General features: G+C 37.0%; 1 protein-coding gene across 6 annotated transcripts in view; it reads left to right on the forward strand.

Annotated features, from left to right (window-relative positions):
- LOC131072991 (malate dehydrogenase, chloroplastic) overlaps positions 1-27216 on the forward strand; it is a 63089-nt gene that overhangs the window by 23803 nt on the left and 12070 nt on the right. Inside the window, exon 3 of one of the 6 annotated variants that reach the window (XM_059210974.1) lies at positions 22739-23142. The exons of 4 other annotated variants lie outside the window; for them this stretch is intronic. In XM_059210974.1, the coding sequence (XP_059066957.1) occupies positions 22739-22911 (173 nt within the window). In that variant the 3' untranslated portion in view covers positions 22912-23142. Of the gene's footprint in view, positions 1-13815; positions 13968-22738; positions 23143-27216 lie in introns of those variants that run through there. One more of the 6 variants, XM_058009339.2, reaches the window with a different exon arrangement.

Below are 27216 nucleotides of genomic sequence, written 5' to 3' on the forward strand. Positions count from 1 at the left end.
ATATATATATCCTGACGAAGAGCCTGAAATGATGGAAAAATCCATGAATCCATGAACGTGGTGAAAATGCGCCCAAGACTGGGCTAGGGCGTTGAATTGAAGATGCCATTCACAAGTGCAATAATCCACCTCTCCATGGACAGAGCCAAAATGCGCCCAAGTCAGGGTTGGGGCACTAAAACCAAGAATGAATTCACAAGTGCAATAATCCACCTCTCCATGGACAGAGCCAAAATGCGCCCAAGTCAGGGCTGGGGCGCTAAAACCAAGAATGAATTCTCAAGTGCAATAATCCACCTCTCCATGGACAGAGCCAAAATGCACCCAGGTTTGGGCTGGGGCACTGAATCCAAGAAGTCATTCACAGAGAGAAAATTCATGAATCCTTGGCGTGGTAAAAAAAAGTTTCGTCCAAGCAAAGAATTTAAAATTTTGCCTAAGGCACGGAATCCAAGGAGTCAAGGAGGAATAAAAAGAAGAATTCCCCTCGGGCGAATTTTCAGTTATGCTATTTTTAGACATCAAATCCCGACCAAATATGGAAATTTTTATAGATTGAGAATCGGGGTAAAATTCTTCATCCAATCAACCTGGCTCCTAAATTTTAGGAGGATCCCTAAAAATAGGGATGTTGAAAAGGAGACATGTGAAAATTTGGCTAAGTGATGGAAATTCCTTCCTTCAGGACATAATTCCAGGAAAGGTGAAAAATTGACTAAGTGTTGGAAATTCCTTCCTTCATGACAAAGTTCCTGAAAAAGGTGAAAATTTGGTTAAGTGTTGGAAATTCCTTCCTTCACGATGGAATTCTTGGAAATGTGAAAATTTGGCTAAGTATTGGAAATTCCTTCCTTCAAGACAAAATTCCAGGAAAGATGAAAATTTGGCTAAGTATTGGAAATTCCTTCCTTCGGGACAAAATTCCAAGCAAGGAAGAAATACACCCAAGGATGAATTGAACATAAAATTTCTAAGGCAAGGAAGGAATCAGGGATGAACTGAACAAGAAATTTCCCCTCCAGGGAAAAAATTGAAAAATCCATTCTCGAGCATCAAATCACATCCAAATTTCAAAAGTTTTACAGATTTGGATTCGTAGGAGGATTTTCTCTCTCCTGGACCGTGGAACCCTAATTTGGAAATTTTCCTAAAAATAGGAAATGTTCAGAATTGATGAAAAACCTTCTTCAAGCAAGGAAAGTTGAGGAGACTTCAAGAAAATTCTTCTTGAATCAAATTTTCCCTCTCCAACAATTCTTGATGTGCAGGAGCGGATATACAACGACGGGGTCCACTTGCATGGAGAGGATCTATTGAACACGTGGAAGTAGAGTGGCGCATTCATTACTGGAATATTTGACCAAATGGCGACCCGGTCATTGCATGTTGAATTTATGACAGATTCCTTTTGCATGTAGCCGCCGCATGTGGAAATGATGGATCATTTGTGACATAGTGGGGTGATTTTTGCATGGATGAATATTCAACGTATGTTGGGCGAATTTGAAGGAGGTGGTGCATTTAATGCGCAGTGGATGCTATTTTGAGTACTTTTGAATTAATTGTATATGGGCAGGATGGGTTATTAATTGGAGATTCCCACCTTGTTGCATCATGTGTGGAGAATCTTTTGGGAAAACCCTAATTAGGGTTTTGCATGTAGCCAGGGCTTGAAGCCTATATAAGGGGGTGACCCCCTCATTTGTAGAGGGGGGAGCTTTGTATGAAATTGTTGCGATAAGTTTTTGAGAAAATAATAGTGAAACATTGTTCTTTGATGGTGTCCACTTCAATTATTTTTTCAAAGCTTGCATGGTTTCACCTTCCTCACTTAGAGTAGAAGTAGTATAGTGCTTTGATTTCAATGGAGAATGTAATGGTGTTTGATGAATTTCCATGGTTCATACTTTTTGCATCTTGTTGATTGTAAGTTGCAGTGTAAAGTTAGCCTGAGCCACTAAACTTGTGCTAAGTTCGGTTGTGGACAGTCGTTTGGATTGCGCCGTTTTGGGTATTTAAATGCACTTTCTCAAAATGAAAATTCTTCAAACATCCTCAGAAGATTGCACTGGTTCTTGCGAAGTTGTAGTTGATCTTGGCGAAGCAGAGCTTGGTTTGTTTGGAATTTGTCCACCAAAGCACTATTCATTGTTATCACTGCCCTTAGGAGTAGATTTAGATCCTTCTGAACCCTTTCCCTTTTCTTTCAGTTCATTTTAGTCCGTTTGCAGCAGCAGCATCACAAAATTGCCATATCCGATGATGGAGTTCTAGCCACAGCAAAGAAGTGAAAGAATTATGCAAACGTAAGGCCCCTTGGATTACCAATAATCACATCAGCCAACTGAGTCACGTCCGTAGCATAAAGGAACCTTGGAGTCGATTGTTTGAACTTCTTGCAATCTTAGCATGCAATCGTACTTTGATCAAGAGAGAGTGAAGTGACCGTTAGGCAACTTTATTCTGCGTTCGACGTTGTCATAAAAAACACGTCAACAATTCTATCCCTAATTTTTTCTGCCCTCTCAGTGCTACTTTGCTTCCATACAGTCCAATTGGTGCTGATCACCATATTGCATAGTGCCACTCTAACTTTCACAAGTCGTCTTAAGACGATTGTGTTTGATGCAAAACGGGTCTTAGCAACCTATAACACAAATAAATGCCAAATGATTAAAAAATAAAGCCAAACTTTAAAGAAGAATACACAATATAGCTTACACACTGATATTATGAACATTGAAAATTACAAAAAATCAGAAAATGTAAAATTAAATTACTATTTCACTTACCTTCAATAGCTCCAAATTCGAATAGGTTCTATAAATCCCTTGAGACGTGGTGGTTTGTGATGAACATCTGGATGTCCTCAGCCTCTGCATTCACATCTCTGATCCATTTTATTTTTTGCCCAATCCTTTGTAGCATAAGATTGAGTGAATGTACCGCACAAGGTGTCCAAAAGATGTGATCATAGCATTGCTCAACCAACAAACCACCAGCTCTACATTTTTTTGCATTGTTCGTTATGACTTGGACAACATTGCGGGATCCCACAGACTCAATGGCAGAGATGAGAATTTCTGCAATAAATTGGCCATCTTTTATTTGGCCCTCACAATCCACAGCTCTCAAAAACATTCCCCTTTAGGGGACACCGCTATGACATTGATCAAGGGACGGTTTTTAGTATCTTTCCACCCATCTGAAACAATTGTTACACCTGTCTCAACCCATGAATCCCTTATGGGTTTCAATGCATCTTCAACCCTCTTCACCTCTTTCTCCAATAATGTTCCATGTACCTTCTCATAACGGAGGCCCTTATACCCTTTTGGAGCCTCATTAACACTTTTTATCATTTGCTTCCAATATGGGGAGCGAACAACATTGAATGACAACCCATTTGCATAAATGCACCTTACGATATCTTCGTTAGCATTGTCTCTACTCTCATTTTGGAATGCGGTTTCTAAAGGCCCCTTTGTTCTTTTACGTGTCAAGGGTGGCTCACTTTGAGGTTCATTTGTGGCAAAGAAGGGGTGGTCTTCTACTACAATAGTGGGATTAGAAGGGCCTTGCATTCCCTTTGTTTTCTTTGATGCGGTTTGGTTCAATCTACAGGCTTCCCTCACTTTTGCCGCCTCATGCTCCCTAATATATTTCATCACTGTCTCATTTGGTATAGGTTTACCATTTTTTCCAAGGCATTTTTTGATGCCTCTTCCTTTTATTCCACACAAATGGCCTACCACCGATAATATGAACTATTACGTTCAATATCACATCCATGGCATTTCCAACGGAATCCCCCACCTCTCGGAAGTTGTTTTATAATGTCCACATATTTCCATGAGGGAGAATTTCGATCATTTCTTTGTTTTGCAATTATTTGTTCATTGCCGATGGAGGAAGATGTAGATGCCATTTTAGTTCCTATGGCAAGAAATAATATAAACATATTCAAAAACAAAAACTAAATAATGAAAAAAAATTCAAGTTTCATGTTTGACAATTTGTGAAACAAAAATAATTGGAAAAAAATGTTTAAAAACCTACCTCTTGCAGCCAATGGAAGCTTGAAAATGTATGGAAATGATGCTGCAACACTTGTTGAAGCTTCAAAAATCAGTCTTCAACTCCTCCTCTTTGATCTTGGAAGCCAAATTTTGTTCACCCTTTCTTCAACCTGCTCTCATAAAACTTTTGTTTGCAACACAAATGAGGTGAAATGAGTCAATAAAATGTTTTAGAAGTCAATTTTAGGTTATAACTTTCACTTTTTACAAGGCGGAATTGAAAAAAATTAAATTTGCATTGTTTTTTTGACTTTACGGGCCGCCCGAGTTCGACTGGGTCCGCCCGGGTTCGACCAGGGTCGAACCCACTCTGGGTTTTTCGAACCCAGGTCGAACCGGACCCATACCACGGACCCGGTCGAACCCGTACCCATACCAGGGGGGCTCAGAGGCGAACTCGGTAACCTAGATATCAACTGAAGTATATCAGTTGTAAAATGGGAGTGAACTTCAGCTCAAACAACACATCACGCAACACCAAAATGTTTCTAAAAAAACCGATCAGCATAGAAAAATAAAAAGAAAACGCCTTTTTCAAACTTACATCCGAAGACGTTGTAGAGAGCAAAAAAAGAAAACCTTATCTTAACACTATTGAAAATCTCCCACACGGCACTACCAATCAATAAACGACTTGTAACTTCCAAGTTCATAGAGCGATAAGCACACTCATCGCACGCACTCAGCAAACCGTTACTCCACTGACTTCCATTACACACACCCAATCAAGGAATGAAGAGTTCCAAAAACGCCTCTGTACAAGGTGATATCCACCTGACCACGCACATGAAATGTGTCCAATAGACACAACATATATCATATCTGCAACAAAAACGTCTGCACAAATCGACTTCTAACACATGGCCAACTGTCAATGTCTGGGAAGGTGTTGCAAGACGTGGAGAAGCAAACAGTCATCAGGAATCAGTAACGCCTTCTTTTGTAACCAGCATGTAAACACTTAATGCCACTTAAAACCCAATGTAGCACAAGAAAAAGAATATCTCTGCAAATTCTTCCGAAAAAGCCACACAGGTGGCACAAACTAAACAACAAGTTGACAAAGCACAAAGAGATCAACAACTTACAGATGTTGCTAATGGGACCAAGGAAATCAATCAGCTAACATCGAGCATATCGACATCAATGACTAAATTCAACAATCTCCCCCCATCATTGATGGTAATCAAAACTGAACCAAATAAGCAAATATGAGACTCCCCCTTTGACATCAATGATTGAAACAAAGTTGCTTTACTGAAAACAACCAGATTACCTGATCCGAGGCAAGAAATAGAACAATAAATTCTCCCCCTAAGACCAATCTGCAAATTAATAGGGAAGTGAGACCACTCCCAACTTCTATCTCATAAATTCAAAAGTCTCCTTTGGTAGAGATTTAGTAAACACATCAGCCACCTGTTCTTGAGAGGTCACATATTCCAACTTAATAACTTGATTAGTAACTTGTTCTTTCAAAAAATGATACCTAATCGGAATATGTTTAGTTCAAGAGTGCAAAACTAGATTTTTCAAAATACTGATAGCACTTGTATTGTCACAAAAAGTAGAAATAAGATCAACATACTCAACCTTGAAGTCCTGCAAAGTATGTTTCATACAAATAATCAGTGTATAGCAGGATACAGCTGCAATGTACTCTGTTTCAGCTGTAGATAATGAAATAGAAACTCGTTTTTTGCTTAACCAAAAAACAAGACAGCCACCAAGAAAGAAAGCACCACCCCTCGTGCTCTTTTTGTCATCTACTGAACCTCCCCAATCTGCATCAGTATAGGCTGTTAGTGTAAAATTTGAACATCTAGGATACCATAAGCCAAAATTCAATGTACCCTTTGTTGGCAAGAGACACTGCATTGATGATCAGATGTTGTCATTGATGGCAACTTGAGTCAGATATCCAATCTGCAGTTCATGATTCATTCATACCGGAAGATTGATTGAAGTCCGGTGAGGTCCGATGAGAAGAGTAGGTCATCCGACAGAGTGTACAGTGTTTTGGTTGGTGATTCATTCGTGTTGAGTATTTTGTGGTGCGGATTTCAAAGATGCATTGTGGACGTGTAATATTGCCTTATTCCAAATTTGTGGCCTCCGGTGTTGTGAGTGAATTGGGGGATCTGGTAGAGAAGTTTCTGATTAGAACAGTGTTTATCAACAATAAAGTGTGAAGATTCGTTGTGTGGATCGTGCAGAGTGATTTTGGTGATTGGTTGTGTGTTTGAGGTTAATGAGCCAACATGTGGGAAGCGTACAATTTGTTTTGGTCCACATGATGGTTTTGGATCGGATTGAGACAGCTTTGGGTAACACGTTTCATTTGCATGTTATGCGTTTTTGGGCCGACATGGAATTGATCTAATTTGATGTTGTGGATATATAAGAGCGATTGATTTGATCATTTTTTATATCGATGATGATGTGGGAAGTGTGTATGGGCGATTGTGCGCAATTTCACGCGCGCGGTTGAAAGATTTGTGCTCCGGTATAATGCAAATTATCAGAACAAAGCAGAGTAAGAATATGTGTTTTGTGCTTAATCGGAACTAAACTCGGGCATTTGTTGATGCTATTAAATAGTTCAAACCTTCTTGTACCTCTTGTAATCATTTTGTAAGACAATGAGCCTTTCGAGTTGTAGCCCTTTTGTAAATTTTGAGCAGTGAGCTCGAGGTAGTGTACTTGAATGCATGTGCATTCCAATTGTAATATTTCACTTACTCCTAATAGGGTATTATCTCATTGTGGGTATGTTCCCACCATGGTTTTTCCCTTAACCGGGTTTTCCACATATAAATCTGGTGTTGTGGTGTTGTGGATGCTTGCCTTATGTGTTTGCATTTTTCTTTTGTTGATTTGCATTAGTTGGTTGAAGAATCAAATTAATAATGTTAAAGATTGCAGAACATTGATTCACAACCCCCCCCCCCCCCCCCTTAGTGTTCCTTGATTCCAACACCCCTTCAAATACTTAAAAATCCTTTTTATTGCTTCCACATGAGTATCTTTAGGTGTAGCCTGAAATCTTACAACATACCCAACTGCCTGCATAATGTTAGGTCTAGTAGTTGTAACATAAAGCAAACTGCCCACCATAGACCTGTAATATGTCTGATTGACACTAGGAGATTCATCATCCTTACTAAGTTTACATCTTGTTACCATAGGACTACTTACAAGATGACAATCTTCCATTCAGAATCTTTTTAGCATCTCTCTTATATACTTGGTTTGAGAGATAAAGATACCTTTTTCAATTTGATGTATTTGCAATCCCAAAAAGAAAGACAACTCTCCTAGCATAGACATTTCAAACTCTTTCTTCATATTAGCTGCAAATTCTTTGCACATACCTACACAATCACAGCCAAAGATTAGATCATCCACGTAAACCACAACAATAAACATGTGTTTACTTTCCTCTTTCACAAAAAGGTTGTTGTCCGCTACTCCTTTTCTAAAGCCCTGCTGCTGCAAGTACTTATCAACCTGTCATACCATGCACGAGGAGCCTATTTAAGGACATACAAAGCCTTTTTCATCTTGCATACATAGCCGTGTTTGTTAGATAAAATAAATCCATCTGGCTGTTCAACATAAACATCTTCATTCAAATGTCCATTAAGAAAGGCAAATTTTACATCCATTTGAAACACATTAAATCCTTTATAAGATGCAAAGGCAAGAAAAAGTCTAATTGCTTCAAGACGTGCAACAGGAGCAAAAGTCTCATCATAATCTATACCTTCAACTTGAGCATATCCTTTACATACCAGGTGTGCTTTGTTTCTTACCACTTGACCTTCCTCATTCAGTTTATTTTTGTAGACCCATTTCGTGCCTATGGCATTCTTGTCTTTGGGTCTAGGCACAGTTCCCATGTTTCGCTCTTTTAAATCTACTTAAGCTCTTCTTTCATGGCTGCTATCCAATGCTCATCTTCAGCTGCTTCTTCAAAACACTTAAGTTCAAACATAGAAAACAAGGAAACCTCTTCATCTTCAAAGTAATTAACATTCCTTCTAGTAGCTCTAGTTCTAGTTTCAGGCAATATCTAATCCATGAGATGATTTCTTTGCACAAACTTAGAAGGAGTCTTATAAATAGTTTTACCATAATCATTTTCTGATTCATTTTCGGAATGAGTACCTATTGTTCCAAACTGCAAACTAGAAGGAGAGGCATCAGTTTCTCCAGATTGAGTATTCTTAGGACTGCTTTGTGCATGGCTACTTGCTGTCTTAGCCTGTGGGTGTGAAGATGAAGACTGAACAGCACCTCCTTGTTTCCTCATTTTGAACACTGCTATCACCATTTCCATTCTTAGCACTAGTGTTAGTAAGCTCATGAACTTTAACATTAACACTTTCCACAATCTTATGCAATCTTTTATTAAAGCATCTATAAGCTTTACTTTTAGATGAATAGCCCAAAAAGATACCTTCATCTGATCTAGGATCAAATTTACCTAGATTATCATCATCTCTTTTTATAAAATAGGGGCTACCAAAAATTTTAAAGTACCTTACAGTTGTCGGTTTACCTTTCCATAGCTCATAGGGAGTTTTATTATGCTTTGCTCTCAACAAACCTCTGTTTTGAATATAGACTGTTGTATGAACAGCTTCTCTCCAAAAAGCATCACTAACTTTGGCCTCATTTATCATGCTACGAGCCATTTCTTGAACTATTCTATTTTTCCTCTCAACAACACCATTTTGTTGAGGTGTTCTAGGTGCTGAAACCTATCTTCTAATTCCATTTTTCTCACAGAAACTGACAAACTCATTAGAAGTGAATTCACCACCTTTGTCAGAACGTAAACACTTTATTTTCAAATCTTTTTCATTCTCAACTAAAACCTTAAAAGCTTTAAATTTTTCTAAAGCTTCATATTTCTCTTTCAAAAAAGTAACCCAAGTCATTCAAGAAAAATCATCTATCAACAGCATAAAATATTTTTCATCTTGTAAGCTTGTTGTCCTGGTAGGTCCACATAAGTCAGTATGAACTATTTCAGGTGGTATAGTACTGGATAAGTCTTTAGATTTAAAACTTGTTCTAGCTTGCTTACCCATTTGACAATCTTTGCAAACAATGTCTGTTGTTTTTTCAAGCTTTGGCAAATCTCTAACAACCTCTTTCTTGCTAATTTGAATCAAATTATCAAAACTCATATGCTCAAGTCTTTTGTGCCACAACCAAGTTTCATCTAGCTGACTCAAACAACACTTTTCATCATTAGAATCATAAAGAATATATAAATTATTTGCTGCTCTAGTTGCATTTGCAATATGCTTCCCACTTTTACTAGTAACACAACAGTTTGAATTAAAAACAAGATCATATCCTTGATCACATAACTGACTGACACTCAACAAATTGTGCTTCAGCTTTCAACCCTTTAACATACAAGACATTCTCAACTTTTGTTTCTCCATTTAAAACAAGAGTACCAATACCCACAACTCTTGCAAAAGAGTTACCTCCAAATCTGACTTTACCTCCGTTTATTTTCCTAAGAGTCAGAAATTTGCTCAACACCAGTCATATGCCTGGAACAACCACTATCAACGTACCAAATGTCTTTCTCATTTTGAGCTAAGAAAGCAGTCTGCACTACTAAAGAGATTTTTGAACTTGGCTTCTCCTTTTTCCTCCAATTTTTGACATTCCCCTTAGTTTTTCCTTTTGCATCCATCCTTTTAGATGAATCTGTCAAAACACTCTTACAAAACTTTACAGGATGACCAATGTTATTGCACTTATAACAAACGATATTGTAATTCCTTAGAGGAGCAAAAGGATTTTGACTCACAAAATTGAAATATATTCTAGGAAATAATCTACAATTTACAGTCTTATGACCAAAATAGTTGCAAAAAAAACAGTAACCATAAAAATAAGCATTGTTATATCCAATCATATGAGTTTGTCCAGCATTAGAAAATTTGTTTAAGTTACCAATTCTGTTTTTAGGAATAAAACCAGCATTGGGCTTCCGTTGTTCACCTCCAGAGGATTTAGAACATTGACCCTCATCATGGCCAACTCCACTCTTGTCAAGGGACTGCTTTTGAGAGCTTAGCAGACCATCCAAAGTCATAGTACTATTCTGAAAAGTATTCTCATTACTAAACTATTGTGAGGATTTTTCAAACTTTCTCAAAGAGACAACTTCACTTTCAAGTTTTTCACAAACAAGCTCCTTGTCCATGAGTTGTTTCCTAAGATCTTCAAGCTTTTTGGCTTCTTCAATCTACACTTTAAGATCTTCAATTTGTTTTCCAACAACCTCTAATGCAATCACTTTTTCAGAGACCTTGTTACCTTCCTCTTGTAGCAGCACTTTTAGACTTTGTTTCTTCTTTCTCAGCTTCTTAATTTCATTAAGAGCAGAAATAAGTTCTTGCTCCAAATCAACTTCAACCTCTTCATCATTTTCAGACAAAGTTTCTTCTACAGCCATGAATAAGACTTCATCATTTAGTGATTCTCCTTCACTAGCTTCTAACGAGCTGCTTTCTTCTTTCAAATAGAGACTTCTTTTGGAAAAGCAAGACTTTTTGCCTTTCTTCAAGAGTTTCTTCTTGCTGTTTTTGTGTTCATTTTCATAACAGTTGTCCTCCTCTTTCTCATAAGGGCATTTTGATGCAAAATGTCCTTTCTTTCCGTAGTTAAAACAAGTTAAAGACAACTTGCCTTTAAACTTACTAGAACTCTTCCTAGATTTCCTTGCAAAATGAGCTTCTTCACCATCACTTTCTTCCTTTGAATTGTTACTAGATGCAGGACTTTTCTCTTTACTCTTCTTCGATACTTTGAAGGCAGTCTCTCTTTTTGAATAAGCTTCAGCATTCGTCCTCATTTTATAAGCCGTTAGGATTCCTTGCAACTTATCAACTGTAAGCTTATCAAGTTCAGTCATCTCTTCAATCGTTGAAACTTTGGCATCAAATCTTAAGGGCAGCGATCTTAAGATTATTGGAACCACAACTTTATCATCCAGTTTCTCTTCCAAGCCTTCCAAGGAATTTACTACTTCATCTACTCTTAAGAAATATGCTGCTATGTTCTCGTCTTCTCACATTTTGAGACCTTCAAACAGCATTCTATGCGTTTGAAGTTTTGCATTTTTAACCTTCTCGTCCCCCTCATAAGCATTCTACAATTTTCCCCACATAGCTTGGGCTGACTCACGATGCATGACCTTAACAAACTCGTCACATAAAATTGTATTCATTGCCTTGGCATTGTTTCAAAAGCCTTTTTCCATCAGCATCAATGGGTGGATTAGGAGTGTAACCATAACAAGACTCATCCAGACATCAAAACCTAGAGACATGATATAAGTTTCCATATGAACACTCCAGAATGCATAGTTTGTCCCATCAAACAAGGGAGCTCTATTGGTTGCTAGACCTTCTAGGGCACTCATATTTAACAATTAGGATCAAATCTTCAGGCTTTCGAGCTTTGACAGAAGATGACCCGCTTTGATACCAATTGAAATACAAAACAAAATTACTGAGGGGGGATGAATCAGTAGTTCAATAATTTTTAAAATAAATTTAACCATAACAAAATTGAAATCCATATCATGCTGAGAGGACACAAGAATTATCTCGTGGAAAACCCTTTCGGGTAAAAAACCACGGCACTGAAAAACATCTATTCAAATAAGATGGGCACCAACCTTGTTACAAAAGTGAGCTACAATTCACACTATGAGAACCGACTCAATACAAAGGCTACAACCTTAATGAGCACCTACCTAACCACACAAAGTACAAGTTCAGAAATTTGAATGTACAGCAAGCTCTATGTTTTACTCAGAAATGAGTAAACTCCTTAAAATCTGTGTAATGTTATACAAAATGATATCGTGACTCTGCACCTTTCAATCCCCAAAAAAATTCTCTAGATGCATTGATTGAAGAAACTACAAGTCATTGAAGTTTGTTACACTGCACAAAATAACCAGACTTTCAATTCGATCTTCAAATATTTTCCTCCTCTGCCAAAATATAAAACCTCCACACTTTTAAACTAAGACAATGTTCACTGTCTGAGACAACTGTAAAAACCACTGCAGCAATACATGTTCCTCATTGTCACACCATTCAAACTCAGCACAAAGGACATATATGTTTCAGCATCATTGTAGACTTCATGATTTTCTTCAACCTTTCACTACGTAAGAGAACTTCATCAAAAGTTCGATTGATATTTACCACACTATATTCATCAGTCCAAAATTACACAATTGCACAACACAAACATCACTCTCAAGGAAGACTATATTCATATATTTTTTCACACTATATACTTCAACCCAAGAAGATCAGCATACACGATATATCATCTGAAGTATATCACTTGTAAAATGGCAGTGAACTTCAGCTCAAACAACACATCACGCAACACCAAATTTTTTCTACAAAAACCGATCAGTACAGAAAAATAAAAAGAAAACGCCTTTTTCAGACTTACATCTGAAGACATTGCAGAGAGCAGAAAAAGAAAACGTTATCTTAACACTCCCGAAAAAATCTCCCACACAGCGCCACCAATCAATAAACAACTTGTAACTTCCAAGTTCATAGAGCGATAAGCACACTCATCACACACACTCAGCAAACCATTACTCCACTGACTTCTGTTACTCACACCCAATCAAGGAATGAAGAGTCCAAAAACGCTTCTGTACAACGCGATATCCACCTGACTACGCACAAGAAATGTGTTCAATAGACACAGCATATATCATATCTACAACAAAAACATCTGCACAAAGCGACTTCTAACACATGGCCAACTATCAACGTCTGGGAAGGTGTTGCAAGAGACGCAGAGAAGCAAACAGTCATCAGGAATCAGTAACGCATCTTCGTTTTTAACTGGCATGTAAACATTTAATGCCACTTAACACCCAACGCAACACAAGAAAAAGAATATCTCTGCAAATTCTTCCAAAAAAGTCACACAGGTGGCACAAACTGAGCAGCAAGTTGACAAAGCACAAAGAGATCAACAACTTACATATGTCGCTAACAGAACCAAGGAAATCAATCAGCTGACACTGAGCATATTGACATCATTGACTAAATTCAACAACTCTCATACTTGAGAATTTAAGCTCTTAGAAGAATCCCTTTCAAATTGCAAGGTAGATTTTCAAAGTGAATTTCAAGTGCAAGAAGAAATCAGGCCAAGTTGGAAGTGATTCTTTTAAAGAATTTCTTCAATATTTTCAGGTTGATAAACCTTTCTAAGGCAGATTTCCAGAATTCCCATCTCATTCCCACTTCAAATTTCATTTTCTTAGTCTGACATTCTGATTCTCAGACTTGCACATAGATTTCCATGTTAAATTCATCGAATTTCATCGAAGAACCATGTTACTTTTTGGTGATTTTTCAATCTTGAAGTCAAAAATTTCATAAATCAGACTTAATTTCACAAATTTCCAGAATTTTTCCAAGTCTGATTTTAGTTTCCAGAATTTTTCCAAGTCTAATTTTTATTCCTAAATTCATAATCATACTCGATTTCATGATTTCCAAAGTTTTACTAACTTTGATTTTCATTTTTCAAACTTATTTTCAGTCTGATTTTAAAAATTTAATGAGAAAAATCAGAGTTATCCTTCGAAATTCCTTAAGTGAATATCAAACTCCCTCGTTCTAACTTAGGAATTTACCATATTTTTCAGGTAGTAGATGTCAACCCAAGGAGGAATTTCTCGAAAAAGTACAGATGAAGTTAAACAACAAAGGAACCAGTTGGAAAGATGATTCCACAACACATGGAAGGACAACATTCATGCTTCAAGATGGAATCCAAAGATGAATGGAACAAAGAAGAAGAACTTACACTTCATTCCACACCAAGGAGCTGTTAAATTTTAGGATCAGACAGATAACAGTACACAGAAAATCAAACAATGAACATGCATAACACAGCAGTACCCTGGGAAAACCTCCCTCTTAGAGGTGAAAAACCCAGCAACAAAGTCTAAACTTATATTAACTCAGAAATCATTATGAATATTACAACTTCATTTCACACATGAAGTGATATGATCAGCAGAAAACCCAAATTAGGGCACACAGCAGACTGAACAGCACATAGAACAGACTTATCTGATTGATTCTCAATCTGATGTAGACAAAATACTTGATCTGAAAGTGATACACAGCATATAGAGAAAGTTTGCTGCCCTAGGAGCAGTTCACTGTCCTTGAGGATGAATTCGCGAGCCCTAGAGAAGTTCGCTGATCTTAGTCTTGAAGCCACTGCCCTAAATGAAGCCCTGAACAAATTCGCTGCTGTTTGGAATGCAGATTTGCAGAGATGACTTTGCTGATCATAAGCAGATGATTCGCTAATTGTGTGTTGAATGATTACAAATGACTTGGTTTATATATGTGGCAAGCTTTGCTAATAAGCCTTGGGTCGGCCCTTCCAACTTGGTGCCAAAAATAGGATCAGCCCTATTTAATTTACAAGTTGCATTAGGGCCCAAATGAAGCCACCCACTTAGGGCCAGATTGAATGATTAGGGCCAGATTGAATGATTAATACATTAAATTTTGCCAATCTTGTGGCTAAGGCCGACAGGCCACTTAGCCATCAAACGTGCTAGGACGGCCCTAGAAGGATCCGACCTAGCTACACATCAACAGGAGCAATAAGTTCAAGATGTTCTAATCATCTTGAATTTCCTTTGGAAATCCAAGAGTAAGGTATCAACACTTCTTCATAATAGTGAATCAAATCTGCAAGGCAAGTTTGAGGTGGCATCCCAGTCATCATTCAACCAATCCAAGGGTTCCAAGTCAAACATGTCCAGATGTAATGAACTAGACTCAACAAGTGGAAGATATTAAATGGCTCCTATTTTCTCATTGGTTATCCAAAATATTGTAATTTTCTCATTGGCCAAAAGGAGGTTTTTTTGCAATTAACCCTAATTAGGGTTTTATCTGTTAATCTTGGCCGTTGATCTTGGATCAATCTTGGCCATTGCTTTGTAATGGGGTGCCTACATAAACCCTCCTCCTCTCATTTGTAAAGGGAGAGACTTCAGAGAAACTGTTGTAGTGATACTTCTTAAATGCTAAGACATAATGCATTGATCAATTGTTGGTGAATCTTGTATACTTTTGCAAGTTAACATGTTTTCTTTGCTCTCATTAGAATAGGTTTTATTTTCAAGTTATCAGATTGAATGAAGGATTTGATGAAATTGCTCAATGTGGAATGATGTGTTCATACTTTTAATAATTGGATGATTTTTCAGTTATCATGCAAAGTTAGCTTGAACCAATTAAAGAAATTCCGTAGAAGATTGCACCATTCTTGTGTAGTTGTTGAATTTGGCGAAGCAAAGATTGGTTTTGATTTCGCATTTGCAATTTATGTCTCCCAAGTTCGTAGGATTGGCTTAGGATTAGAATTATCTTCCTAAACCCCCCCTTTTTACCTTTTTTTCCAAGTCTTAGTAGAAATAGGATTGAAAAGAACTTATTGCAAAATCAAATTACAAGTGTTGGCAATCAACAGAACCCTTTGATTGATTCGCTCCTCAAACAATTGTGTAAGTCCCACTTGAAATTACTAGCATATCACAACGAACCAACTGAGACTATCTGCATGAATCTAGAACCTTGGAGTCATATTTGTGATCACACAATCCATCTATTTAGCACATAGAAGATTTTGATCGAGAGAGAATAGGAAATCTCTGGGTATTTTATTCTGAGTTGCACATGCATAAAAAACACACCAACAGGACTTTGGCTACAAACACATGGCAGCATCCAACATACTTGGGCCACTGTGATACATGTCCAATAAAAATATTTATTTTAAGCTGCTCTTTTTAATTTCCTCCGGAGCAGAGATCAAGATCACGAATTGGTAAAGAGAGTTTAATTTATCTGAAAGAAGAGTGGGCAGTCAATACTTGTTTTGTAACTTATTTCTCCATGTGCACCAAGAATATCTCTAGCCTTTTTTAAATGAAAGGAATGGAGTAAACAGACTGGTAGTTTTGAAATTAATAAATTATATATAAAAAATTAATAGTCCCCCTGCCCCTGCCTAGCTCTCCCCAAAATTTAGAAAGAAATTTACTGTTCCAAAACACTGTCCTGGCATCCCCAAATCCCATAAACTTGGAGATAGGAATGAATCATTGTAACCACATTAGTTCAACCCACGCTGTGTGAAAAATCTTTTTTTTATTTTTCTATAGTATCACATCATGACACATGAAACATAGGAATAACTTGGAAAAAAAAAATGAGTTGAATTTTGTCTAATTTTATTGGTTGATAACGATCGCATTCTTTAACTGCCACGCTACAGTTCTATTTTTTAGACTGTTAGATGTCAGTTTGTCTTAGATTAGTTTTTGATCTGTCAGTTGTAATGTTGGTGAATAATCCAAAGAACATGCAAAATACGATCTCTATTATTAGCAGAGTTAACTGTAGCTACCTTATGAGACTATGAGCTGTTTCTAAGAGACTGTGCATCAACTGTATGCATGTAATATTCTCTATAATAGCTGCCTCACTATTGTTTTAGGGAGCAAGAAGATGCAAGTCTGAGAAAGACCTCTGAGATGTAATCAATTCTGAAAGATTGATTAAAAGTTTTGTGTTTAAGCAATACTCTGCTTTATGTATTTGCCTCTGTTTATCCCCTGTTTTCAGAATTCATATTAAGTTTATATGTGCTGTAGCAGCATTGTCTGTGTTTTAAAATCGACAAAATCTTCAGTAGACATATTCACCGACAAATGTCAGTCAAATTCAAACTATGAATACCTATGGCTATCTTCCCCCAGTTACTAAACTAAACCAACTTTCTGCTGCATGAACCACCTTTGCCTTTCCCTGACTAGAATATAGAGAAACATTGGAAATGTGCAAAAAAGTACCCGTACTCAATAGAAGATGTTATTTTACTCCGTTTACAGTTGCAACAAATAAAATCATTATGTATATTATGCTACTTGCTGACACTTCCGAAGCAGAATAGGAAGGAAAACTGTTGCCAAAAAAAGACCACTTGGCTTAGGTGGATGATCTTATGAGTTACAACCGTATCAAGTTAGGTGGGCATAGAATGAATATAATTGGCACTGTGTTAACCATTTATACAGTCCATTCACAGTGCTAGCATAAGGTGCATGGCAGATTTAATTTCAGTTTGTCAATTATAGTAATGATATTTCTATAGTCCATAATAGTACTTGAATTGCTTCTGGATGTAACTATGCATAGTTTTAATTGACATCTTATCATTCAAGATGGGGAAACCATGTTGATAGCACCATAACATTTGCTTTTTGCTAATTTCTTGTTTACTGTGCCTTCTGGTCCTGTAAATGAGAAGCAAAGCTGGAAATACTAGTAATCAGAAATCAAATTGATGGCAGTGAAGTTTATATCTATTTGAAAGTCATTGTCATAGAAGACAAACTGTTGGTATTTGATCTATAATCAGCATGGATGTTCCATTGCCAATTTATAAATACAAGTCTTACTGATGCAGAGAAAGGACTAACATCAATCAACATACAAGATATACTTAAATAAATTCAAGGTGCATTCCAATTACACCACTTGGATACATTGCTTCTTTGGTCTATCTCACACATGTCATCTAAACTTTAGAAAGGACATACAATGTTGGCCTGATCATGGCCTCTCACTATGGATTTTGATGGCATACAAGTCATCATTACATCAAACAATCCAATAATGTATTATTTTGTTGAACTCTTATGACAATATTTACTATGAAAAGGCACACAAAAACATCCATATCTTTCCAAAATGATCAGATAATCCAAATTACTTTGTAGGAGCCTTGTACAGCAATGTAAAGAAGACTCTCAAAAAGTTTGAGCCCTTTGTGATGATGCAATACAAAGATATAGTTTTGCTAATGCTTGTTGGAAACCCTTGTTTTATCACAGACCTGCTCTCACCAAAAATGTCATAACTCGTTCAAAACTTAAAGAAATTGGGTCAGATAAAAAAGAAATGAAACTAGACTCATTTCTCCACCTTTTCCCATTGGTTTCAGACCGTTATTGTATCTTACCAATGTTCATTGTAACTAGAGTATAGGGGTTCGGATTGCCTTAAGGCAACATCTGAACTCCTTTAGGACCGGGTCCTACCCTAATGTGGCCCCATCCTAAATTCACGCTAAAAACACATCAATTAAATATTGCACCAAATAACATTAGCGCCTAAAATATAAGGAGGCCGACTTCAAGAAAGGGCCGACCTTAATAAAGTAAAGAGGCATATAAATAAAGATCATTTTGCAAGTCAACATCATCAAGTTAAAATTAAATCAGAGTGCAAATTAGCTCTACTGTGCGAACCTAAGGAAGAGGGCGAATTATTCAGTTTGGTGTAATATTGTTCAAGGGGACATAGCATATCTTGAGGCAAGTCATTGAAGCATACAAGGACAGATTTGATATGTCAAGATCAGATTCGAGCTAAGTATTGTACTATTATTTAGAGGAGAATATATAATCTGACCTGTGGGTCTTTCATGCTGGGTTTTTCCTCCTTGGAGGTTTTCCCAGGGTATGCTTGTTTGTCTTCTATCATATTTCTGATTTATGTTGTCTTACTAAGTTCTGCAAATCTGATTACAATCTAGGGCACAATTTAATGCATGTTGGTTCACTAAACTATTGTAAATCTAATACAAACCAGGGCATAATTTAATAAGATAAATCTGATTATCATACCTAGGGTTTAAATTAACAACCAATCCATACCATACGTGTCTTTCAGACTGTTACAGAAAAATCAGTCATTCAGGACAGTCTGTACCAAAAATGGCATAACTTTTACAAATCCCCATGAAAATTGACGAGACCAATTGCAAATGGAAGTAGGTTCACATAACTAACTTCTCCGACCAGTTTTAGATCATTACATGAAAACCAAGAGAACATTCTGCAACATGAGAAAAAATTCAAAAATAATGCACTATAAGGGTTTCTTCTTCTTCACAATCTCCGATCCTCTCCAACCATGAAATTCGACCTTACAAAGCCTTTTTAAGGTATTTACAGCAAATTGCCAACTAATTTTTAACTTCCAACCAATTCAACTTTCCCTAATGTACAACCTAGGACTCTTCACATTCCATGTTTTTCAACTTGCTTACAATATTTGCAAAATGACCCAATTTTAATTCCTATGACCCAAACTAGATATGAAATGGTCATTGAGGACCTTATTACATGTAATAACATAAAACAAAATAAAATCCCAACTTTATACTCTTTGAAACCTAATAAACCTAGGGTGCTCCTGCACCACTTACATTCATTACTCTGTTGCTCATTAGTTCTATGCTTTGGTTAAGCAACAAGAAATCCAAAGAATGAAATGCTTAAGCATATCACACTATGACTAAGTCTTCACATTTTCTATATCTGATAGTATAAGTTGTTAACAACTTACAAGAATATAGCATGAGCAAGTAAATGAGAACAATAAACACAAATAAAAAAGATTTACCCTAGAGAAACCCAATTTAAAAGAATATTCCAGTAAAATCCACCATCAAAACCAATAGTACAAGCTTGCTGCTTTCATGAGATCCACTAAGAACAACACTCAGGCATCCTCACACTGGCACCGAATTTGTTGAACTCTAAAGGCTAGACAATCCCGAAAAATCAAGGCAAAGGACTTCTACCTTTAATTGCCAATAACCCTACAAAAAGTATGACTGGAATGTAATATTCAAGTGAACTCTCTCTCCATTCCTTCCTTTTCTTTTTCAATAAAGGAATTAGCTAGCATGTACCTTAATGGGTGTATTTATATTCTAAGTTACCGGTTTGGGTTCGGGCATTGGTTCGGGTTCGAAGAACCCGGTACGCCTGTACGGCAAAATTTTGAAAAGGGGTTGGGTTCGTTAGTACAAAAACATGTAAAATATATATATATGCAGCCTATAAGCATGAATTAAGATTAGCATGTCACATAGCATCATATAAACAACAAAACCAACATAAACTTGTAATCATAGCATCATGATCATACCATAACAGCATCATATACATCAAGTTTAATATCAAAATGATAAAATATTCAAGTATCATTGTTTCAACTTTCAACAATATAAAGTTTGATCATCAAATGGATTCTCTAATGGGGGTTTGGGGCAACGCCCTGTTGTGACGTTTTCACACATCGCCCCATTGCAAACGGGGACCCTTGTTTTTTTTTTTGCTCGTTTTGCTCGTTTTCGCTTTGCTTTTTCTAGGGTTTTGTTAGTTTGTTAGTTGTCTGGATTTAGGGTCAAGCCTTAGGGTTCTAATTACCGTCTTTTCGGACCAAAATCCAGTCAGTTTTGGGAGCTTTTTGAATTTCCTTTTCTAGAATGCAAATTTTGAATGCAATGAATTTGCCAGAATGGTCTAATTTTCAATTGGAATGTTGATGCAGAGCTTAAATTTGTCTAAGTGTTGAAGATGAAATGTGAATTTTTGTCCAATTGAATATTTTTGACCAAATTTTGACTTTTTTGATATTTGATCCTGGGCATTGGAAATGATTTGTTTTTGCCTTGTGAAGTGATTAAATGTGTAAAATCATGTTATTTTGGCCTGTAGGAGCAAAATCGCTCCTGTCCCTCAGTGAAGGACGGGAGCTCGTTTTCAAATATCTTACTATTCCTGCAGGGTCAAGATGAATTACGAATTGGAAGTGATGGAGAAAGGCGAGATCTTTCCATTGAATATAAATTGAAGATTTTCATGAGCACAGAAATGCCTCCAGGAGCAAAATCGCTCCTGTCCCTCAGTGAAGGACCGGAGCTTAAAATCAAATATTGCTTTGTCCTTGCAGGATTTTAACGTCTTGACGATGTGAAAAGGTCCAAAGAGGTACATTTTATCAAATGAATATAACTTGAAGTGCTGTCGGGGAGATCACATGGATAAGCAAGTCCGGCTTGAGTGAGGTCCTGATCCTGAAATTTGGCTAAGTCTGGAATGTCCTGACCCTGAAATTTGACTAAGTCTGGAAACTGAAAAAACCTCCAAAAACTAGATTTTGCAATATAACTCCTGGAGGTCTGAAACCACTCTCAAACATCCTGAAAGTATATATGGAATATAACTTAAAGTATAAGAAAGAAGAAACATAGAAGGAAATGTCACTTATACTTTCGCTCGTGTCCCTCACCAAGGGTCCAGAGCGAAAATGCTTAGTTGAGCCATTCCTGACCTTGTTTGGACGAATCGAGACATCAAAGGCATGGTGAAGGATGAAATGAGCATGATAGAACATCCAGACTTGATCAAAAACAATGAAATGATGAAGTTTTGCCTAGAGGGTCAAATTCGCTCCTGTCCCTCACTGAAGGACCAGAGCGAAGTTCTTCATAAGGTACGTCCTGAACAAAGACCAAGCAAATTTTATGTTCGAAGGCAAGAAAGGAGGTCAATCGAACCCGTTGAAGACAAATTGAAGATTATCAAACGTCAACAAAGGACCAAAATGCTTAAGTTCGCTCCTGTCCCTCAGGAAGGGACCAGAGCGATTTTTGTTGTAGATGATTTTCTCACCAAATTTCAACCGATCTCAAGGCATGATTGAATGAAAGGAGGCATTGCGAATCCGTTGAATATTATTTTCGAAGGTGATGAAGTGAAATGAGGCCCATAAGAGCAAAATCGCTCCTGTCCCTCTCCAAGGGACCAGGGCGATGAGGTACGTCCACTTCATTTTCATATTTTTGGCGCCAAATAAACATTTCAAATTTTCCTTAAATGCCAAAATCGATAAATTTTGAAAATCCTATTAAATTAGCATTTAATATAGCATTGATCATTTATTAATTATTTTGCCTTTATTAAAAATCGAAATTTTACAAATTAAAAAAACGTTGGCAAATAATTAATTAAGTTTTTTAATAAAAATTGAGTGGAGCGCTTGATATTTATTTGTTTATTTTACCAAAAGTCGGCCTTTTACTTTATTTTAAATTCGCTTTTAATTACAAAGTCGGCCTAGTAGTAATTAAGGTGTGAGCGCTATAAAGGGAGGGTGAAAGATTTCATTTTTACATCACCTTTTTATCATTCAAATGCGATCAAAGGGAGAAGTGCGAAGTTGTATTCAAAGGGGCGAATTTTATTTCAAAGCAAGGTGGTGCGAACTTGAAGTTTCCATTTGAGCGAAGTTGCCTAGGACGTCAAAGACATATCAAAGATGGCGAAATTGCTAACTTGAAGAGGAGATCACGTCCAAGACTTGAAGGGTGGCGAAGTTGATAAGAGGAACGTTCTTTTGAAGATCACATCAAGACCATCTTATTTCAAATTTTGCCTAGGCGATTTTATTCATTTTGCATTTTAGAGTTAAGCTCTCAAGTAAGGTATGGCAAGATCTCTTGTTTTAATTTCGAATTTTGATTGTCATTGCCTTAATTTTGAAATTTTGTTTTTCCTTAGCTCAGTCTTTTTTAGGAAATGATTAATAAAGGACTTATCATTAAGTTTCCTAAAATTTGCTCTCTAATTTATGTTATGTATTGCAAAATCATGTTACTAATTTTGAAATGTTGTGTAGGCATCAAATGGAGGTCTCTTCAAGGAAAATCAAGCCGGATCAAGGACGGTCTTCGCCAGGACGATCAAGCCAGGACATGGACGACCTTCTTTGGACTAACATCATCAAGGGCAATCCAGCGTTCCAAGGCGAGGTACATCATCTTCCTGCACATCAAGGACGCAAGGAGTTAGAACAAGGGCTCGTTGAAGAAGCAAAATAGATCCAGAGGAATTAATTAAAGCAAGTTTCTCAACAATATCAAGATGAATATCTACCAAGTTACAAGTGTTAGATGAGGTGGCGTCCTAGTCATCATTTCTCCAGTCAGTGTGTTCCACCTCAGCATGACCAGATTCAATGTACTTAACTCATGGAAGGTGGCACAAACTCCGATGTACCTACCCTGGCTATCCATTGGTCAATTTTTCTAAAAGGGACATGTGTCCAAGCAACACAATTTTATCATTGGTCAAACATTAAATGTTATGTAATGGTTGTAACAAACCCTAATTAGGGTTTTCATTGTTGAATCTTGGCCATTGATCTTGAATTGATCTAAGCCATCAGATTGTATTGTGGGCACTATATAAGCCCAAACATTTCATTTGTAAAAGAGAATTTAGAGTTAGAGAGATTAGAGGATTAGAGATAGTATAGAAATAGTTGAAAGTAGTTAGAGAGTAGAATAGGAGGACAAGGCAAGAAATTGTTGCCATTGATTGTAAACAAACTCCATTTTCATTGAAGTAATGGTGAAATATGTCGTTTTCTTGCAATTTGCATGGTTTCTTGTTGAAGTCTTCAATCTTAGATGGTAGATGATTAGATGAATGGAGGAAATGTGATTAATTGATGATGGAATTCGTATATCCATACTACTAGCAGTTTGTTGATTGCAGACTTGCCTTGTGTAGTCAACTGGAATCGTTCAGCTCAAGCTCAATTTCAATTTGTCGCTTCTTCATTGATATGCATCAACTTGGATGGTATCTATGCCTGCGGTGATGATTTGAACATCATAAAGCTTCCTTAGAAGATCGCACTAGCCTTGTGTAGATGTTCCATTGATGTCAAAACAAGACCTAGTTAGAGTTTCATCAAAAATCAAATCATTGCTCCTACATTCTTAGTATTAGGATTAGATCCTCTCTTCGCCCTTATCCTTTTTCCATTTTTTTAATCTAAGTTAGTAAGAGCCTGTGTCCAGCAGAGCAGATCGGAAGTTCAATGTAAGTCCCCTTGTGATTCCAGCAAATCACATCATACCACTGGAGCTTGTCCACACGTGGAGACCCCACTAAAAGAACCTTGGAGTCTACCTAACTGATCCTTTACGCGAATCTTCAGCAGTTAGAGACTATTTTCTCAAGAGAGGATAAGATGCCTTTAGGTATTTTATTCTGTGTATGATTGTGTACAAAATACACGTCAACACGCCCCCAACGGGGTTTGGGGGTAGCGCCCCCAGCGGGGTCAAGGGGCAGAGCCCCTTGCGGGGTCGAGGGGCAACGCCCCCGCCGCCAACACCAAATTACAACCTTCAAACCTACATGGAACTCTATGGCGTGCATCAATTTTCTGCTTTTTTAAGACGTCAGGAACAAGGCCAAAAAAGTCAAAATTCTGATCAAGGTGCATTCTCCTGTACGGGAATTGTGTTTTCAGACTTGTGCTTCTCTCTTGGTTGTACGATGCATAGGTGTGTGGCTTGAGACATAGGGTCATTTTAATTTTTTATGTGGTGGAATTCAAAAAAAAAAAAAATTCAAAAAAAAAAATCCATTTTTGGGCTGTCAGACCCCTGGGTTCGAGTTGGGTCCTCTTGGGTTTGCCCTGGTTCGAACCAGGCCTGTGAACCACGAACCCCGTCCGAACCACAGGCGAACCGGACCTGAACCCCGAACTAGGACCATACCGAACCAGTACCAGGGGTCTAGGGGGCCGAACCCGGTAACTCAGCTTGAATCATTAAGATGCAAAACATAGAACAGAGACTAGATGCAATGATATAATGCTATTGCAAAGTATCCAAATGCAGAAAACCTGCTGTCAAAATTTGTTTCTAGATGCAATATATAATCTGCTAATGCATATTATAAAAAATTCATCACACCTAGTTTTGGAAATTTATTTAGCAATGCACCCACAACACTTACATTTCTTGTACAAACTATGTCTTGGCGACATTGATTTGACATATATAATGCAATGCCATTATGCAAGTGCAGCATCCATTATTGGATATGATGCCTAATTCTTAAGTTGGTGTGTGTTTTCTACCCATGTCTTTCCCATAAGATATGCGTCGATCATTTTGCCACAAACTGTTGCTTCACTTCTGATACACATGCTTTGTACACATATAGACCAGATAGTGTCAGTTCTCGCTGATAATCATGATCATCAAAAGACATGGATATATATATATATATATATATATATATATATATATACAATTGTTTTAAAATGTTATCTACCATCATCATTGAAAGGAAATGCTGTACTTTTAGACTATCAAACACAATAAAATGTAGCTTATGATCTCGCCAAGGATCATAATTGTGTGACATTCCTTTTACATAGTTGTCAAATCAATCAATGCCAACATTTGATAATTTTCATTTTGTTGATAGGATGCCATTGCTCCTCTCACATTGCATGATTTTGAGCATTTGACCCAAAGAATTAGTGTTAGCATTTATATTCCTCCTAATCAAAAGTCTTTATTACTTTCTAGGACTTATATTTTACTAGATAATTCAATTTAGAATCTTAGATTTCTTAAGCTCTACAACTGGTTGAGGGACCTAGCCATTTTGGTAAGGTATCCTGATGATTATAGGTAGTTGTAACTTCTACCTATTTGTGCCCTTTTATTAATGATATCGAGCAGTTCTTGTGGAGTCATTTTACTCCTTTGTTGTTTGTTTGTTAGTATAGTATGGCTATATTGATCCATATTTACTCTAGTTTAAACCAGAAAATTTGTGTTAGTATGCTACTCGAAAAGCTCAAATGATAGTTAATTAGAGGGATGGAATTCTGTTTAGATCTGAAAATAAGAATAAAAAACAAAGAAAGTTTGCAACACAACACAAGGTTCTTATCCTAGGAAACTCTGGGATGGGGAAAAACCAGTTCCTAGCACCAGTTGTTTATCTACTTGATTGTTATTGCTCAAAAGTCAAAACAAACAAGTACAGAGATAAGAGAGACAAATTTCAGTTCTTCCTAACAGTCAAGTGTGCTGCTTCACCTTTCAGATGAAATTCTTCTTCTCCTATTCAGTTCAACACTCAAACTTGCCTCCCCTGCCCAAACTCACTTCTCTACATGTTTTTAAATAGATCTCCCTGCCTTCGGAAATGGAGATGTCATGTGTGGGCATTTTATCTTCTCTTGGGAAAAGAAAAGACAAGTGGGACATTCCATTGCTTATTGGATTGTTATGGATCATATATGATCCTATATAGGTATCAGAACTGAAAAAGTGATAACTACCAATCCAGCTATTGTCTTCCCCTGCCTCTCGATATGAGAGTTAAATGTGAATGAAGAAATATCTCAGAATAAAGCTATCTGATCAGGTTAATCAATAGTCTAAAGGGGAGTGAAGATGTGCCTTGTGAACAAGAAACCATATTGGAGAAAAAGCCACCATGATGAAGACATCATACTGGAATGAGCTCAAAGAAGACAATTACAACAACGAGCAAGAAAGACATTTTCTGACAACTGTATATGTTTTAGGTTCATTGTATTAATGTATATACTTCATATAAAGATATACACGTAAGCTTCTAGGACTTCTACAAAATAGAAATACTACACGCGACTTTTAAAATATATTTAAAACCCTAAAGGCACTCTTGACATACTTTGGAAGGATGTCCAAAGTGATACTATGTAAAAGATGGACAATGAAGTAAAGTTTTTGTTAATGTGCTTGCAATCGGTGAATACTCATTTAGAAAGTCCTTTTTATGAGTTTCTTCTTTAAATTGTCATCTAGAGTGTAGCATTATTTTTGAGGCAACATTTTTGAGCAGCTTTTAATTTCATTTCACATCTTTATAGTTTTCATGCTTTAGATGTTGGTGTAACTTTGCACAGATTGTCCAATTCTCTAACAATATGTCAATATCCCAAACTGATGTGAAGCATTCATATCTGGAGGAGGAAGCTTGCATGATGCATCAGTTGCAAAGTTCATAAGAAATTATAGATTGCATTATAGGCAGAGGGATGTATGCATGATGATTTAGAGACAAAAAACATAGAGCATCTTTTTATTTCCGTATTTTTATTTCTTATGAGAATGATAGTGATAGTTATTGTTCTTGTTGTGACCTTTTCACACATCGCCCCATTGCAAACAAGGACCCCCTCTTTTGCTTTCCACGTCTTGTTAGTTTAGGGTTTTGGCAGTGTGTCTGGCAATTTTGAGTTTTGAGTGTCCGAGTATCGAGTTAGAAATGTGATCATGCCTAATTGCT

This window comes from Cryptomeria japonica, chromosome 9 (genome assembly GCF_030272615.1).
Source record: "Cryptomeria japonica chromosome 9, Sugi_1.0, whole genome shotgun sequence".
Taxonomy (NCBI): Eukaryota; Viridiplantae; Streptophyta; class Pinopsida; order Cupressales; family Cupressaceae; genus Cryptomeria; species Cryptomeria japonica.